Source organism: Bacillus rossius, chromosome 2, assembly GCF_032445375.1.
Source record: "Bacillus rossius redtenbacheri isolate Brsri chromosome 2, Brsri_v3, whole genome shotgun sequence".
In the NCBI taxonomy this organism is placed as follows: Eukaryota; Metazoa; Arthropoda; class Insecta; order Phasmatodea; family Bacillidae; genus Bacillus; species Bacillus rossius.
The window spans coordinates 129,591,229-129,609,868 of record NC_086331.1 but is presented as its reverse complement, the minus strand read 5'-3'; the positions used below and the strand labels follow the sequence as shown (position 1 = coordinate 129,609,868).

The 18,640-nt window shown below is 40.2% G+C and overlaps 1 protein-coding gene across 1 annotated transcript in view; it reads right to left on the bottom strand.

Annotated features, from left to right (window-relative positions):
- The window catches only part of LOC134528992 (uncharacterized), a 48,933-nt gene extending 30,535 nt beyond the window's left edge, over positions 1-18,398 (bottom strand). The window contains exons 1-3 of the mRNA XM_063362660.1: positions 18,170-18,398; positions 8,227-8,297; positions 5,448-5,929 (exon numbers count right to left, since the gene is read on the bottom strand). Of these exons, the coding sequence (XP_063218730.1) occupies positions 5,448-5,929; positions 8,227-8,297; positions 18,170-18,398 (782 nt within the window). The remainder of the gene's footprint in view (positions 1-5,447; positions 5,930-8,226; positions 8,298-18,169) is intronic.
- Between the last annotated feature and the right edge of the window lie 242 nt (positions 18,399-18,640).

Genomic DNA, 18,640 nt, shown 5'->3' with positions numbered 1-18,640 from the left:
GTTCTATTTCGTAGAAAAAATTCCTATTTCAGAAATTTTTGTTTTGTGATAGCTTTTAATACTGGCATGGGTATTTCAGTCGTTACCATGAGTTGCTATCTGGAAAGCAACCGCTCCACCATTTGCTCGCATGTTATACAGACTATGACGACTGCAATAGAAATTCACTCCAGCAAAGATCGTGTAGCCCAGGTAGCACTAGTGTCGCCGTCACGTCTAAGGCTGGGTTCACAATTGAAAAAGTAACAGTAACAGTAGGTCGTGTGCATAGGATATGAACGCCATGTTTCCTAACCTAACGATTCACAACAGCAGAAAGTTGGTCGTGTGCATGGGAGCGAGGTCGTGCGCATAGGAGTGAAATGAATATATTTTATTTCGGTCGCGTACGCATGGCACAACAGCCAATGAGAGAAGAGCAGGGTGTTTTTTTGGCGGGACTAGAAATATGTTTATATTTATTAACCATATTGTGGTAATAAAATGTCGATATAATAATAGTATTATCGTTATTTTGAAAGTTAATATGTTTATTTACTAACACTGCTAACAGATGTCGCATAGTTCACGAAATTTCATTGGCTGAAATTAACAGTAAGAATTCAATTGTGAACCTATTTCGCAGTTCGCACAGGTCGTGTGCACAGGTCGTGTGCATGGCTTTCTATGCACTTGCTTAATTTTTTTAATTGTGAACCCCGCCTAAGAGTTGATCCACGCATCACTCTGAGCTGAGCTGTGAATTGCTGTGACGAAGACAGGTGGCCGCGGTAGTGTAATGTTCACACAGGCGCGTGACGTGTGAATGGTGACGTCACTAACCTCTATAAGGAAGGGAAGCCTACGATTCACTCGTCCTTCTGGACATACCCGAATACTCACGTTGGCAAGCCTTCTTTCAACAGACGAGAGAGCCAAACACCCGATCGTGCATCTTCGGTTGTTTTTTTTGGGTTCATTGTAAATGAATAAATATTGAATTCATGTTAACTAATGGTCAATTAGGTTAGGTTAGCTACATTATAAATACTTTAAAACATCGTGGACGGTTGATTTGGTTAGGATAGCTACATTAAAGATACTGTGAAATCATGTTAACGATTTCCTAGCCCTGGATAGCTACATATTAAAAAGTTATTTGCTAAGCAACCATCAAATGATTTTACAGTATTTTTAAGGTAGCTATACTTACCTAATATAACCAACCATCCATAATGTTTTAAAGCGTTTATAATGTAGCTAACCTATCCTAATCGACCGCAAAATTTAATGTCACGCCGGTTTATAGGGCCTACAATGAGATAGAACGGAAAAAAAAGCAAGCATGAACTTCGGGTGTGGCTCTCTCGTCTGTGAAAAGAAGGCTTGCCAACGTGAGTATTCGGGTATGTCCAGAAGGACAAGTGAATCGTAGGCTTCCCTATAAGAAACCCACAAGAGTCTTGCTTACCACCACCAACACACAAATGTTTTTACTGAACATGTCGAATATTTGTGGAAACAAAATCTAAAAATAATGTGGATGCTATGTTCTGAAGAAGAAAAATATATTGCTTCAAATTATTTTCTTTCGTAAATAGAAATTTAAAGAACAATTTTATTTAATTTATCTGCTTGTTTGCGGAAAAACTAAGGCTTTCGCCTTCTCTGACATCTAACCGGACCAAACAGCGCATATTAATATAAGTTGTAGAACCTTAACAAACAATAAATGTAAAATAACTGTACACCTAATTTAAATAATAAAATTGTGGACACTTTAGTACCGTATTTAGTTTTTACTAAAACGCCGGAGGAATATTCGTTACTTGATTCTGTTGGATACAAATAGCACTTATTAGCATATTTGTATTAAAAATTAATTTTCAGACCTCAATAAAATAGGACATTGAGTAACTCTTAAAAAAAAAAAACTGGTAAACAGACGAGGCGCCTACATTCCACGCAATTATTTATTTTCTGTGGAGAAACTGACACAAAATCATGTGGACAGAAGATAAAATTTCAGAAACAAATCAGTGTGAAGTATTGGCAAATTGAAGTTAAAACTAAGATGGTACATGAACTCCAGAAGTGCGCAGCTGCAAGCATGTAGGTGCGCAGCAAATAACATGTCACTCGACACTCAGATGTGCATTTGCAAGGTGACGGCACACGTTTTTTCAGAGGTGTTGTTTGAAAGCTTGAATGCTTGAAAAGCAAAAAATAAACACGGTTCATATCCGTGGCACAAGCCGTCCTAGCGTCTTTTGTGTTCTAGGCGTTGGGATGAGCGGCCTCTATAGTTTCCTGCCATTTCAACGCAGGCGGATTATGGGAAGCCTTCATTTCACAGACGAGAGAGCCACACCCGAAGTTCCTGCTTGCTTTTTTTTTTTTCGTTCTATCTCATTGTATAAACCGGTGTGACATTAAAGTTTGCGGTCGATTAGGTTAGGTTAGCTACATTATAAATACTTTAAAACATTGTGGATGGTTGATTATATTAGGTAAGTATAGCTACATTAAAAATACTGTAAAATCATTTTATGGTTGCTTAGTAAATAACTTTTTAATATGTAGCTATCCAGGGCTAGGAACAGTTTACATGATTTCACAGTATCTTTAATGTAGCTATCCTAACCAAATCAACCGTCCACAATGTTTAAAGTATTTATAATGTAGCTAACCTAACCTAATTGACCATTAGTTATCATGAGTTACAATGAACAAAAAAAAAAACCCGAAGATGCACGATCGGGCGTTTGGCTCTCTCGTCTGTGAAAAGAAGGCTTCCCGGCGGATTATTGTAGCGAGAAACATGGAGGAAGGAGAGCGGTGTGGTCCAATAGAAACTCGTGCTACGTTCTTTAAATGATTCAAACAATGGCAAATTTTGATTTACTACAATTTCTCGCAAATACGCCACTGCAGCCAGCCATACGCCAGTAACTGTGTTCCTCAAGTGTTGTTGTCGTCGTCGTGTTGTCCATAATATATTTTATCTTAGTTGTTGTGTTCGTATATTTGCTGCCTTGTCCAGGTTTTGTTGTCTGCCTGCATTTACTGTTATTGTTGAAACTGTCTCGTCATTGTTAGCCAACTGTGTTCGTCTGTGTTATTATTTTTTTCACGACTAAATTACTTCCACGAAATTCTTGTGCTGTCGTCATTGTTTTGTCCGTAATACCTGTCTAGGTACATCATTGAGTTCATCTGTTTGACATTAGCTGATTTAGGCTTGTTCTCTGTGGGTTTATGTTTTCATTTTTAATTCTTTGTTTGTGATCTTGAATTTTTTTTTCCCATGGCAAACAGTGCAAAACTGCAATGGCGTACGTCCAAAAATTTGTATGAAATCAGAAACTTATTCTGTCTTGCAGATCGTGCGACACAGGCAGTCAATTTGCCACCTGCCACAACTGTGTATTGCGTCTTGGTATGTGGTTGTCTAGCCCATAGAGTAAGTAAAGGGAGAGGCGCCACTCCCATAGTAATGATCGTTCGCTTAAATTTGTAAACAAAACCCTTGCGATCATAACATTTCTTTGCAACTTGACAACGAAACAATTACAGTAAAATACAACCTCAGGAAGGTTTAGCGCGTGATAGTTGGCATCTTTGTTCACAAGCTTGATGCAAAAACGGCACATCAATTCTATTTATTTTACTTTGCTCGTGTTTTTGTTTATATAAACGGCGAAAGCAACCTCATCCTGCCCTCGATAATTGTGTAAACATTAACCTCCGTGTCACGCCTCACTGTTATTGTTACGAGAATGTGTGATACGGTTTTATGTCCTTTGCAAGACATATATTTTTAACTTGCTTTCAATTAAGGTGTTAAGCTTTAAGTGGTGAACAATTTTCTTTGCAACGTGCTCTAATTTTCGTTTTCGGCAATATGCCACGCAGCATCTAGTTTTAAGTGACATTTTAAAAATATACCTACGCTTTTACTTTCAAATCCCATTATTACCACGAGACAATACAAATATGGCAGTATGATAGCTCGAAGCACAACCACAGAACAGAGAATCAAACCCAACAACATTATAAAAATGGCATCACAAGAAACTATTTATAATTAGAAAATAATTTATATTAGTGTAACAGAAACTTAGATTAACACAAATTAATAACAACTGGGCATGTAATAAACTAAAGAGATCAAAACTTGTAATCTATTTTTCCCGATGTTGGTGAAACATGGTATGATCCAATTTTTAAGAATTCAGTTCGTCCTATCTACTGTCACCCCCGTGGTCTAGCCGCGCGCAATAATCTGCACACACACTCGCTTCTGGCTGTTGTGGTTGGCTTCATAAGTCAGCGACACGGATCACTTCAGTGGTGATCCAGCGTGACCTTGACCGACTAGGATGGACTCACAATCATTCGCACGTCCGTCAAATATGTTTTTATTTTTTCATTTGAATGCTACCAACAGACCAAAAATCTAAAATACGAGTGGAAATTTATCTTGTATGGATATATTATATTGACAATCATGAAAGTTAAATAATTATTAAAGTGATTTTTTTTTCGTTCTGATATTTATTAAAATATTTCCAGTTGTGAAAAATATGTTCAAACGTATGTTAATAACATTTCATGGAAGCAGCCAAACAAAATAAATACACTTAAAAACATCATAAGACGGTAAAGGTCGCAGGTAATTGGTGTCTTGCTAACATTTTGGAGGTTATTTCATCCGCCCGTCGGAAGTTAAAGTATGGGAAGGTTTGACGATGGAATTTTCCCGGGCCATCTGATTGGCTGCAGGTCGCGTGACTGACAGACGGATGACTGTGAGTGCGACTTCGCTGCGGGCGTGTGTCTCCTACACTTAATGCATGCCAATTTGCACCCCGCACGACAGTGCCCAGGTTTTTCCCTGTGTCTGTGCAGGTTTCACCTGGGCCCAACCTATCTCTAGTTATAGTCTAGATTTATGAGTGAGGGGAGTTAGTCATGGCGCCAATCGCTGCCATGGCTGGCCAATCCCCTCCTAGCACACGATGCATGCGACCAGGGCTGGTGCAAGGTAAATTGGCGCCCTAGGCGAAAACCTTAATGCGCCCCCCCCCCTCCCGGACACCCTAAAAAAATTTTTCCTTGCCTCAAAATACATCACGTAAGCCTAATATTTTGTCAACAATCAAATAATGTAAGCGAGCTTTTTTTTATTTTTACTTTTTTACTTTTTACTAATCAGATAAACAGGTCACCGTTGACTTTAAATAATGACTTATATCAATATAAACATTCCAAACTGTTACAAAAATCCATTTTAATCTAGTTTCAGTAATCGTTAAACATATTATATCAGCTGTTGTGTGTCGTGCTGCGCCGCCCCCAGCTACTTGCTTCCCTAGGCGGTTGCCTAGTTCGCCTATATGGACCTACATATACACTTAGTTTCAGTTGGGTTAGGAAAATAAACACAGTCAGCTGCCGGGACTGACCTGTCGCGCGAGGCCTTGCTGACTGCGCGCGCCACGGCCTCCTCCATGGCCCGCGAGGCGTTGAGGCCGGCGGCTTGCTCGGCCGAGTCGTTGGCGGCGGCGGTGGCGGCGGCGGCGGCGGCGGTCAGCAGCGAGGGGACGCTCTTCTCGGTGACGGGCCAGGGGTAGGCCAGCAGCAGCATCGGCAGACAGGCCGCCAGCAGCAGCAGCGGCAGACAGGCTCCCAGCAGCGTCGCGCACGCCAGCGGCATGGTGCGGCGCGAGCACTGCGGCGGCGGCGAAGGTGTTGGCGGCGGCGGCGGCGGCAGCGGCGGTGGCGTTGGCGGCGGCGGAGGAGGCAGCGCGGGGCTGCGACACACGCGGCCGATCAGCGCCTCACCCCACTTCGCCCCGCCTCGCCCCGCCTCCCCCACCACGGCCCGCCGGGGGAGGGGAGGCGGGTAGAAATACCCCGGCCGCCCCCTCGCGCCGCGCCAATTCCACTGGCGAGACACCCGCCGGGGAAAAAACAAGAAAAACAACTGAAAACACGTGTGCGCATATGACCGCAGCTGCGCTCCGCCAAACAAACACCCCTACCCCTACCCTCACCACCGACAAACCGACACAAAGAAGCATGAGTCATGCGACGAAAACCACCACAAACCAGTCAATTTTTATTTCCTGGCAAACAACGCGACTAAAATAATGTACTTGCCAAATAATCCCCACAGAAACGCGTATCTTTAACTTACACGTACACATTTCAAAAGTTCATTTTAACGACCTAACGGCTTGTCTCTCTCGCCCGCTGAAAATGTTACGAAACGCCTGTGTTTGTGAGAGTTCGCATTATGACCATGCACGGATAGACAACCAATCCGTTACGTGCGTAAAAATTAATAAAACAGTGGCATTCAGTACGCTGCTGTTCTAATTCCTGGGATAGAAGAGCAACTCTAAATTTTCGTGTTCGTACGTGCGTATGTTCGATCATCTCACTTGCAGGGGATGCAGAAAATTAGCAGCATGATAACTATCAGCCAGTGAAAAGTACCAGTGGAATCTTACCAGCATTTCTTAAACACTGTAGTTTTAAGCTTAAAGTACTGGCTATAATATTCTTAAAAAAAAATTTTTTTCTGCTCAAGCACGATCTGCTGTGTTGATTTGTGATTGCAACTACAACTAACCACCGTCAGAAGTGCTATATGTAATAGTTAAAGTCAACCTAGGTAACTGCTGGAGTGGAAAACGCTATCTGCCCGCATCCAAAAGCCGCCATAAGCCGCCGAGGTCATGTCCTTGACAATTTGGATGCCATGGCCGCCATTCTAAATCCTTACATAACCGATGCAATTACCGTTACGGTCGCCATCTTGAAAACCCGTATTTTGTATGCTAAAACATCGGGACAAATTTCAAAATGTATAAAAAATAATGAATTCAAATTTTAATTCAAAACATTCCACCATATTGAATTATGACGTCACAGCCGCCATATTAAAAATCTGTAATTACTATCAAAATAGTTCGGGAAAAAATTAAAATTTATAAATACAATTATTTAATCTAATTTTAATAATATTTTAATTAAAAACGCATTTATGTCGTGGTGTCTTCAGTTCGAACCTGGTGAGGACAGAATAAAAATGGCGACAGATCCTTCCTTCACAGAAGCCACAGACAGACTGACCTCCCATCACTAATGCCAAGGTATATATCGGTGGCTAGTATGATGTCATTTCCGCCACCTTCTTCTCGTCTGCTGGAGGCCGCCATCTTGTTTTCGTCAGCTAGAGAGTGTTGCCGCCATGTTAGTTTAATTTTATTCTATTAGAGTGCAGTAATTATTTATTGTCAGAGCACCCGCCATCTTGTCGGCCATCTTGGCTGCCATCTTGGAAATCAGTATTTATTAAGCTATAAATTCGGAAAATATTCTCTCATTAATATACTGATTGATTGGATCGGTTCTCGTCCTTGGTTCGATACTTGACCAATTAAAATATTAAATTTTAGTAAAATATATTAATTTCAATAAATTTAGTGAAAAATCCTAAAATACACTTAAAATCCTCTACTACTAGCCTCCAGTAAGCCGATGATGACATATATTGACCACCATCATGGAAATTTGTAATTATTAAGCTAGAAATATGAAAAAAAAATTCCAAAAGACAGTAAAAATCACTCATTAATTTACTGATTAATTCGATGGAAGACTGTCCTTGCTTAGATCCTTGGTCAATGAAAAATACAGAAGTTTAATTAAACATCACTACGATTTACCATAAAAGTGACAGGTTCGAAAAAAGCAAAAAATTTTATACAAATATAATTTATTACATAAATCCTACACTACTACAGGAACACTTGCTCAAGTTAGCAATCAAATAAACATTTAGTTCTGCATTGGCTTTGAATTGAACTAATTCTCAGAACCAAAGAGTTTACCGAAGACAGAGACCAGCCAGATCCTGATAGAGTTTCTTGATATTGTGTTTAACAGACTGCTTCACGTCGTTGGAATTGTAAATGGCAGTATTCACTGTCTTGAATGCGCACTTCTTCACTTTGTCCTCGAACGGATACAGTATACCATACACGCAGTCCACGTTCGTTGCTACTTCATTTGTGAGCTGATTGATTATATTCTGTTTGATATCATCAAGAAAAGTAAAAACTAAAAATATGAAAAAATGAAAGAATAGAAAACAAAAATAAAAAATACAAAAAAAGCTGCTTACAGCTTATGAAATTCTCCCTTGTTCAGCAAGGATAGAGTTCTAGCACTAGCCAGAATTTGTTCATCCCCGCTCACGAATATAAGGATGTTGGTACCACTTTCCACTATAACGAGTCCCAATACTGCAATTAAAAACTTTCATAATGTACAAAAAGCCTCTAATTACACTCTTATCATTCAGTCATTTATGTAGAAGCGATTAGGCTTCATCGTGTTATACAAAATGTTCATGAAAATGATTTGTTGGCAGAACTCACATGTTTAGCGTCTTAGTATTCAACTAACGAACAAATTTTTAAACCGATCTCGTCGAGTCTCGATGCTACTTCATCTGTGGATAACCTCTCGGTTGATGTGAAAAAAGAACTCGCAGCACCTAGCGTGAAACCTTCTCAAAATTAAGGATTTATCCAGCGAAAGCAAAGATGATTTACCGCTAACTCTTCATTCCAGTAAACATTTCGCTGCATCACGCGAGCCATTGAGTGAAGAGGCTTAGTTCTTATCTAACTGGGTTAAATTCTAAGATAAATGATACGGCCTACTACTGTTTTTAAGAGAACCTAAGGTGTATTCAGAAGCTGCATTGCATCAGTAAAAATGCTTGCTGGAGTCTACAAGTGCTGTTTTAAAAAGAAAACGAAGCTTCATCCAATCGCTATTGAAGCATTTAACATGAAAAATTCCGTCTTATTAAAAACCTTTGTTCTAATATTTGTACACATCAAGGCAGCTGTTTAGTTCAAATACGTGATATAAAACGCAGAAGGGAATTTTTTGGGGGGAGATTCGGTTAGTGAATTATGTGATCATATGAGATTATTAATGGCATCCCAAAAGGACTGAAACACAAGCCACACAATGAAATATTGTCTATTATTGAAGAATTGACTGAAGCTGGCTATAAAAAATAAGTACAGTTTTATAAAAAAACTAGCCAATGCGGGATTGCACTCGAACTTCATAAGGGTGCACACAAAGTGTTCCCTCGGAGAAGGGCAATCACTTGTGGCCTTGAAGATCTTTTACAAATAAATCTTGTTGAAATGCAACCGTATTATCGTGTGAATAAAGTTTTTAGATATATTTTAACGGGCATTGATGTATACTCAGTGAGCTTACGCCATCTCAGTCAAGAAGACCGCGTATTTGCGACTCAAGCTATGAAATGTATTTTTAAAGCTTCTGGTAAGTTTAAGCACGTGCAGTCTGAAAGAGGTACAGAATTTTACAATAAACAATTTCAGACCTTAATAAAAAAAACACTGAATTAATAATTTTTTACAAACAGTGAGCTGAAGTCGTCGATTGTTGAACGATTTATTATAATGTTACGAACGTGAGCAAGGCCGGGACACGTGCAGGTGCAGAGCTGGCTGGCGGTTGCCGCAATATGATATGCGCCGCGCGCGCCTGGAAGATAACAAGGATTGTCGCTTTCCCCCCTCCTTCCCATCACTCCCCGCGCGGCGCCCTGCCTTTGACACGTAACTGACACCGAACAGCTGCGGAGTTACACGAGCCGCCGACACGTGTTTCGAGAGATTTCTGCCGTCGTGTCCGCGCGGAATGACGCGACTGGCCTCGGCCGCGCTCGCGAGTTCTGGAAATTGCGGCTGATAGATAAAACGAGGACGGCGGCCTCGAGAGAGTCAGTCTGTTCGGAGTCAGTGAGAGTTCAGGCGGCAGTTCTCCCACGGCGGAGTTTCCGGGTGATAGTGCCGCGGGTGCGGCAGAGTGGTGAAGTCCTTGGACGAAGGTTCCAGGGCGAAGAGTTCAGTTCCGGGCGATAGTGTCGCGGGCGCGGCGGAGTCCTGACTGAAGCTGCGAGCGAGGCGTCGAGCGGATCCTCGGCGAAGGCAAGTGCGTCGGCGGCGGTGGAGTGCGGCGACGGAGTCCCGCGGCGGAGACCCACGAAGGGTGCTGCGGCGAGAGTTGCGCCAGAGGTGTGGCCCAGCGAGGTGTTTGGATTGTAAGAAACGAGTGACTGGGGAAGCAACATTATTTTTAAGTGCAATTAATTATTTGCCATTTTAGAAGATTATTTGTAAGTGACATAAGTAGTGGCCACCAATAAAACTGTGTGTGATAAAAATCTTTAATTGGGCTATCCTTTACGAACCCGCAGTAAATCGTAACAATAAGTTTATAATCGCTTTTGTTTACAGACATGTCAGCTCACGGAAATTACAAATGATGCTTTCGCCTAAAGTTATGGAAATACACAATGGCAGATTTAATAGGAATATTGGCATGAGTCACAATGAGATAACAGATAATTCTCTTCTTAAAACAGTTTACAGTGATGTGAAAACATTGATCATAGGATGCCTAAGACTCACTAAATAAGCATATATTTTCTAAAGGATATACTGTGAACTGGACCCATGAGCTTTTCAATGTTACAAGGATTGAAGGATACGTGACATTTATCCTCGGACCTACTATTTGACAGATTTAGATGGGAACGAACTCAAAGGTGGGTTTTATTTGGAAGAACTTCAAGTAACAAATTATCCAGACACTTATTTGATTAATAAAATACACAAGAGACCTCCGATACGTGTTCTTGTCAGCTGGGTTGGTTTCCCTAAAAAGATTAAAAAAACTTGGGTGGATCGCAGTGATGTTGAAAATCAATCCCAGTTCTTTCAATATGAACCCAATCTTAGTTAGTTGTGTGCCCTGGCAGCTGACGAAGAATGTCTGGCGCGGGTGGTGATTGTAGGAGAGCTTGCTTCCTCAAGAGCTAAATATTATAATCTCCTTAACTACCTGTGCATCGTCTCGAGGTAACGAAAATTGTACAAAGACATTTCATAAACCTTAAGAATACTTTTTTTTTTGACATGATAACGTCTTATAAATAGATGAACGCCGGCTGCACGCACGAAAAATTGTCACGTTCCGCCTGAGCCGAGCATGCAAGAACCGGCCAACCACCGTCCGAGAAAATCTTCTATAATATCAAACAGGTTGAGGCGGGCTTTTAAACTAATTGTTGGTGATTATATTTAAACAAATTATTTAAATTAAATTTGCAAAAACTGTAAATAATAGGTATTTGAAAATTAAAAAGTATTCAATTTTTCATCAATGTTTTCTTATGACGTTATCACGTAAAATTATCGTCCGTAAACCGACTTTACAGACAAACCCTCCCCCCTTTTTTTTTGCTGCTGTATCTAAGTTTTTTTTTAGAGTGGTAACAACTATGTACCTTAAGAAATATAACCTGAAAATTACGTGGAGGCTGGTTGGTTAGTTTGTCCACGATGACGAGTTTGTTTCGCCGCTGTGTGCGGCTCGGCAAGCGAGACGCCAAGCCAGCCTGCTCCACGTGACGTCAGCCAGACGCGGCGTGGGAGAGGACAGAAAGCGCGGCAACCGGGAAAAGTTTCGCCTGCCCGCTGGCCTCCACAGGCTTCCTGACTAGCCAGATACTGGCGCCGCGCCGGGGCAGTGGCAGTTCGTCGGTACGGGGGAGGGGGGCGAAAGCTCCCGCGTATCGCTACCGGCAGACGTCTGTGCATGCCTCTGCTGGGGGAAGCGGGGGTAACGAATGCGAGAGGAGAAAAGATGCGCGCGCAGGTCAGATTGGGCTATCAGCTGTTGTACAAACATTAGCCACCCCTGGTTTAGTCGCGTGGAAGGCTATGGAGGGTAAAGGACTGTCACAGCGTTACGGGAGTTATTCACAGCAGTGACCGTGTAATTATAAACATAGGCGTACCCAGGATTTTTTTTCGGGGGGGGGGGGGGGGGGGGGGAGTTATTCCAGATTTTTTCGGGGGATTTCTGATTTTTAAGAAAAACTGCATAAACACCAAAAAATAATTATTTATAATAAACTTTTTTAAGCTTACAAACTTTTACAGAAGAATTCTTCTATATTCAGTAACCACATTGTCCGGGTCGATGTGGATGTTGTAGTGGACATTCATGAAAGTCGGTGATTCAGTGTTGCGATGAAGAGGCTAAAAGAGGCTGTCTTCTGGAGCCGCTTCAAAGGGCAACAGCAAGAGCTGAGAAATATACCGGAGTTAGTGAAAGAGCCATATGCAGTATGCGTAAAGCCATCAGAGAACGTCCAAACGAGCCGTAAACGACCCCAGGGAAAAACAGGTATAGTGAATATAATATTTAAAACAAGCAAAATTTTTTGCTTTGATCTAAAACAGGTCGTTGTCAATTAACACTGTTTAAACATGAATATTTAAAATGCATTAATTAGTGTCATTTCTGCAACGATTCGCTGCTAAATTTGCTGAATAATTTAGCTAGTATTTGCACTACAAAATGCAGTTATACGAGACACAATAGAGGAATTCTATACCACGAAAAAGATTGTTCCAACAATAGGTAAACTAATGCCTGTTTTACATGAGAAAATTTGTATGGCAGTGGAGAGATCACTGAGAAGCAGTGACGTAGCCAGGATTTGTGTATGGGGGGGGGGGGGGGGGTAAAGAAGCATGGTCCTCCCCCCCCCCCCCTAATGAAGCGGGGGGCCACCCCCGGAAAAAAAATTGGATTTTAAGGTGTAAAATAGTTATATTTTAGCAGTTTTCGGTACTTAACTTTAAATATTGTAATGGTAAAAACATTATTAATTTTTTAATAAAAAAATTGTTTGAGTGATGAAGTAAGAAATTAATTAAAGATATTTTAATCAATACAAGTGCCTTGTTTACGTCCACTCAAAATCATAAATCATACTCGAAGCTCGACAATACAAAAAAAAAAAAAGGAATAAAAAGGGTTGGGTTTCAGCAGAACTGATATATTCCTGGAAACAATTAGCTTTAGCTTGAAGAGTTACATGACACCATGTCGTTGCCGCCTCATTGACGCCTCGCTGTTTGTAATTGTTAGACAGTGGACACCCCTCCCTACTTGATGTAAGCTTTTGGACATACGCCATTGCTAAGCTCATGTATGTCTGTAGAAGAAAACTACAAAAAACACAAAAGACAAAAACACAGATTAAGCAAAAAATTGCTGTTGTCAACAGGATGTAAACACCACATAATATTCCATAACAGGAATATGGTCAACAAACAAAGAAAAACAAAGAAAAATGGACTAACAGAACGAAAAAACCCACAACTTATGACTGCACAAAAATATTGAACCCAAAAAAATTCAGCACAACAGTTGAAACGAGACAAAAACACAGCAAAACGAAAAGACGAAACAAACACAATAGTTTTCCAAAACCAGAAGAGAACGAAAAAATCCCCACAAAGATGACTAATGATGATTCATTCTCTTCTGTTTTTGGAAAACTATTGTGTTTGTTTCGTCTTTTCGTTTTGCTGTGTTTTTGTCTCGTTTCAACTGTTGTGCTGAATTTTTTTGGGTTCAATATTTTTGTGCTGTCATCATTTGTGTTTTTTTTTTCATCCTGTTAGTCCATTTTTCTTTGTTTTTCTTTGTTTGTTGACCATATTCCTGTTATGGAATATTATGTGGTGTTTATATCCTGTTGACATCAGCAATGTTTTGCTTGATTTGTGTTTTTTGTAGTTTTTTTTTCTACAGACATACATGTGCTTAGCAATGGCGTATGTCCAAAAGCTTACATCAAGTCATGCACTCCCATTGCACAAATCTTTCAAAGATAACACCCCTCCCTAACCGCACGTCATCACTACAGGCTGTGAGCTCTTATTGGCCAGACCGTCACCCCCTCCCTCGAATGTGCGAGCCTTAGGGAGGGCGGAGGTCCGCTCAGCTGGGCATCCCGTTACCATCCGCCTGTAAGTTGACAACCCAGCCGTGCACGCTGTAAGCAGATTGTTTCCTGCTTGCAGCCAGGGGCGTAGGAACCGGGGGGGACAGGGGGGACGTGTTCCCCTGAACGTTTTGGGTGGAGGGGACAGTTCCCCCCCCCCCCCAACTTTCTAGACCGTGATATTTTTATTTTATAATATTATTCTGCCCAACTATATATGTAATTTCTTCACTCATCAAATTTCATCTCAAGGAAAGAATACTAATTTTAACATCGATGTGTCCAATGGTTAGACACAAAAACTGCTTAAAAAGCGCTATTTTGCACTTTTAAAAATCAAAATTTTCCGGCGGAGGACCCCCGGACCACCTGTCTTAGTAGGAGGGGAATGGGTTTACATGACATCAGAATCATTATTTGTCCCCCCCAACTTTATGAACATAGCTACGCCAATGCTTGCAGCCACTATCAGCCGACTGGAAATTCAGACACCACTTCGCTTATCGAAGCGGGGAAAGGGGAAACTTTCCTCTACGGCGATTTTAGCGCATGATTGGCCTGACAACAGCTGTCTTGTTTTAATCATGGAACGTACAGCGATTATCAATAATTGAAACGTGGTTAAAGTGCGAGATATTATAAACGCATTAGGAACAAGGTTTAGAAAAATCTTTATTTTATGTGGTGTTAAAATTGCATTGAAAGGGTACAACAATTTCAGCAATATCTTGAGAAACTACGTGACAGTTTCGATGATTTCTGGTGCAAAATTGAGGATCAATTTGGTAGCTTCACAGAAGATAGTCAGCCCAAAAAAGACAACGGATAGATAACATTTCGGATGACAAGAAGACTTGTTACAGACGATTATATTTTGAAATCATAGACATAATTAAATAAAAAATATGTCAAAGATTTGGTGATATTGGCAGTCTCTTCTTCATTGGTTTGCTCAATTTCATTGAGTTTTCAGTTTACCTTTTCACGATCATTTCCCGAAAAACTAATCCAGTCCTTAAAATTTTCTAATGGACAATGCTTCGATTTTGCCAGACTGAGAAGCGAACTTTCCGTGGTTTATTCTCCAAAAGAATTTCACAAGAATAGCGTGGCCGAGTTACATAAATATTTATACTTGAATGATCTGCACGAAACTCTTCCCGAAGCATGGACAATTATTTGTTTGGTGTTGACGATTCCGACCACTAGTTCATCTGCAGAACGACCCTTCTCTGTCCTGAAGAGAATAAAAACATATCTTCGTAACTCTCAAGGACATTCGCGGGTCTCAGCATTGTCTTTGTTATCAATTGAAAAAAAGGTATTGCAAGAACTAACAAAAAATAATTCGTTTTACAACGATGTGATCAACATGTTTCCGAAGCAGGGCCGTCGAATTCAGCTTATGTATAAGTAGTGACTGAACACTTGGGTAACATTTGGTATTTTTAGAACTAAAAACATTATTGCACAGCTTTCCTTTCGTGGCACAGAGAATTAAGTTCATGAGCGTCGTCCATCTTGGCGGAGCGAGTCACCACCAGTACCAGGCTCATCAAATCTGAGGGTGAGTTTACATCTACTAAGGCAGGGATTTACATCCACTCCTGATAAATTAGTTAATAAACATTATAAACTTTTTACTAAAACAAAATTCTCTATTCCTTATGCACATTAGTTTTCTGAACTGTCTCCTAGTAGTAAGTTCGTAATGTTTTAGTAATTTAAGTTAAAATGGTTTAATGCATTGCTTACACATGCAATCAACCCACGCCTCGCCACTGCTATGAATAAGTGCTGGCAGAAAACAGACTCTGTGAAAGGTATTTTGACGCCGGGAAATGCGTCGAACAGATTGACAATTGTGCACATTGGTTCCGCGAATGGTTTTCTGGACAATGCTCTTTTGGTTTTTAAAGCCGGTGCTGCAAGTGGCGATTACCTCGGGCAAATGAATGTGGAAAATTTTGAAAAATGGTTAGTAGAAAAAGTTATTCCTAATTTACCTCCTGCTTCGGTAATTGTTATGGATAATGCCCCGTACCATTCAAAACAGCAAGACAAGTGCCCATAAAATTACGCAACAAAAAATGACATTATTGAGTGGTTGAACCGGAAAGGCATAACATGTGACTCAAGCATGCGTAAAGTTACGCTACTTGACTTGTTGGCTCAACACAGGCCAAAAGAAAAGATATTTCGAGTGGATAAACTTTTAAAACATGGCCACAGAGTACTTCGTTTGCCACCGTACATGTGTGATCTCAATGCTATTGAACTGGCTAGGGCAAAAATAAAAACAGCATATTCGCGAGCGGAACGTATCTGGAGAATTGTCTTTGCAAGCTCTCCTGAAGTTAACTACAGACGCAGTTGAAAATGTAAGTAAAGATGACTGGGAAGGCTACGTGAGACACGTTGAGGAAATAGAAGATGATTATTGGAAGGACTGTGTAATAGAAATTGCACTGGATGAATTTGTTATTCATCTTGGTGAAGAAAGCACTGACGATGACTTGTCCATAGAGGCCAGTGATAGTGACGATTGTTGTAGTGCTGGTTCACCATTAGCATAACAGCTTTAACAATGTTTGCAATGTGCAAAAAAACCTTCTATAAATTATGTTTGTATTTATAATATGAATTATAGTAAACGATTATGTAATGTCTAATACTAAATTTTTTATGTGAACATCAATGTTAGTCTTCTGTCTACAGCTAATTATTTGCACGTATGTAAATGTAAATTTTCTTTACGTGTGTGTTAAGTGTTGGCACAGATAATTTGTAAGTATATGTATATTTCAGTCAGTTTAGTATTTGTACTATGTTTTGATTAGTTTAGTGGTTGTACTCTATCAAAACCATTTGAAAACATTTTAGAGTGGATTTTTTTTATTAGATTTATTCGTACAAGTTGTATTAATATTTGTGGGAAAGTTAATCTGTACCCACTGACTGTTCACATATTGTATTGTTTATTTTAAGAAAAAAAAATGTATACATGTGTTTTATTGTTCATAACCGTAATTCTTACATTTAATTTGATTGTATCCGGACAATACAAACTTTCCCATATGAGCGATAGTTCTTTGTTACGAAATGGTAAAGTGATGCTTACTGTACACTATTTGTGTGCATACACTTAACGAAAAATTATACAACTAATACTACACACAACAATACTACTGTTATATGTTGTAGCTAACAAATACCCCAGTGTTCCGTCAGTGGCGGATCCAGAGGTTCACTCTAGTATTTCAGAATAGCCAGAGAAAAAAAAGTCTTAAAATTACTAAATTTGTATTTAATCTACTCACACTACACGCAACATCCAACCACCAGATTTTATGATTCTACAAGAAATTCATTAATTATATTAAAATATTTTATTGGTTTCAGAAACAATAATTTTTGTCGGCAATATTAATGTAGCAGACAACTGTTTTTTTTTTTTTAGGGGGGCACTTGCCCCCCCCCCCCCCCCTCCCTTTGGATCTGCTACTGTGTTCCGTACTGTTATCTAATGTTTACTGTAGAGCTGTAGCAAACCGCATGAATTCGGTACTGAGTAACGGGTGCGCCATCTAGTACCGAGTAACGAAACGTTAACACACGAATGCATTTCGTTACTCGCATTTTTCGTATGTTTTACGCATGCGCGCGCTTATTCGGTGAATTAAAAAACGTACGTTACAAAGAACGATGTTTGTTTATTAAGTAAAGTATAACTAGGAAATTCTTCGTCCAAGTTATTTACTGTTTATTAAAGGTATTGTGTGTGTAGAAAAGTTTGAGATTGGAACAGAAACAACGTAAGAAAGTATTTTTTACAAATTATAAATATGTATGTTTTTGTTTTTTATTATCGCGCATTTTCACGTTTTTTTGTTCTTATCTTAAAAGAGATATTATAATAAAGCCGCTCTAATGAGATTTCATTGTTGTCTTGGTTAACAAAATCTGTTAATTATCCAATATTGTTAATTGTTTATATTCGATTTATTATTATTTACGCGACGTCATACTGTACGCGTACGCAATACGACTCGATTCGTTGCTGTAACATAACATAGCATGTTATGCGGTATCAGGAGTAACGAGTAACGTAACGATACGACAGTAACGAGTACTAATTGTTATAGTAACGAATACATACGGGTGCGCTTTTTTTTTTCGTTACTTTTACACCTCTAGTTCACTGTTGTTGCAAAGAGCAAATGTTTTTAGGCCCGCGCGTATACCGCCGGGACGCACCGATGTCGCCCGCCTGGCGACCGCGCCGAGACGAACTTGAGTCGAGCAAGCAGGAGGTGACTCGCCTGCCGGTAGTAGTAGACAACACATCCGCGCGGTGCGCGCGGCCAGACTTTACGAGGCTTCTATTTCCGCACGTTTTGCAGTATTCTGCGCGGTGCTGGCGCTTCCCTCCTACGCCCCAGCACGGTTTCCATGGAGATGCGAACTTCCAGGATGTGGGCAGCATTCTACCTGACCATCGCCTGGCCAATCCCCGTGTAATTGCCATAGTCCAGGAGCAACAACCAAACAAGAACGGGACAAACTTTGGGAATCGATCAATTTCTAGACATTTACCGCTATATTTACATATTTTCGCACTTCCAAGAATTTTTCCGTTTTTCGAACATGTTTAAAAAAAACATGTCCGCGACTGAAGTGAAATTTATTGTTATTACATTATAAGGTATGGGAAACATAATTCTCTTT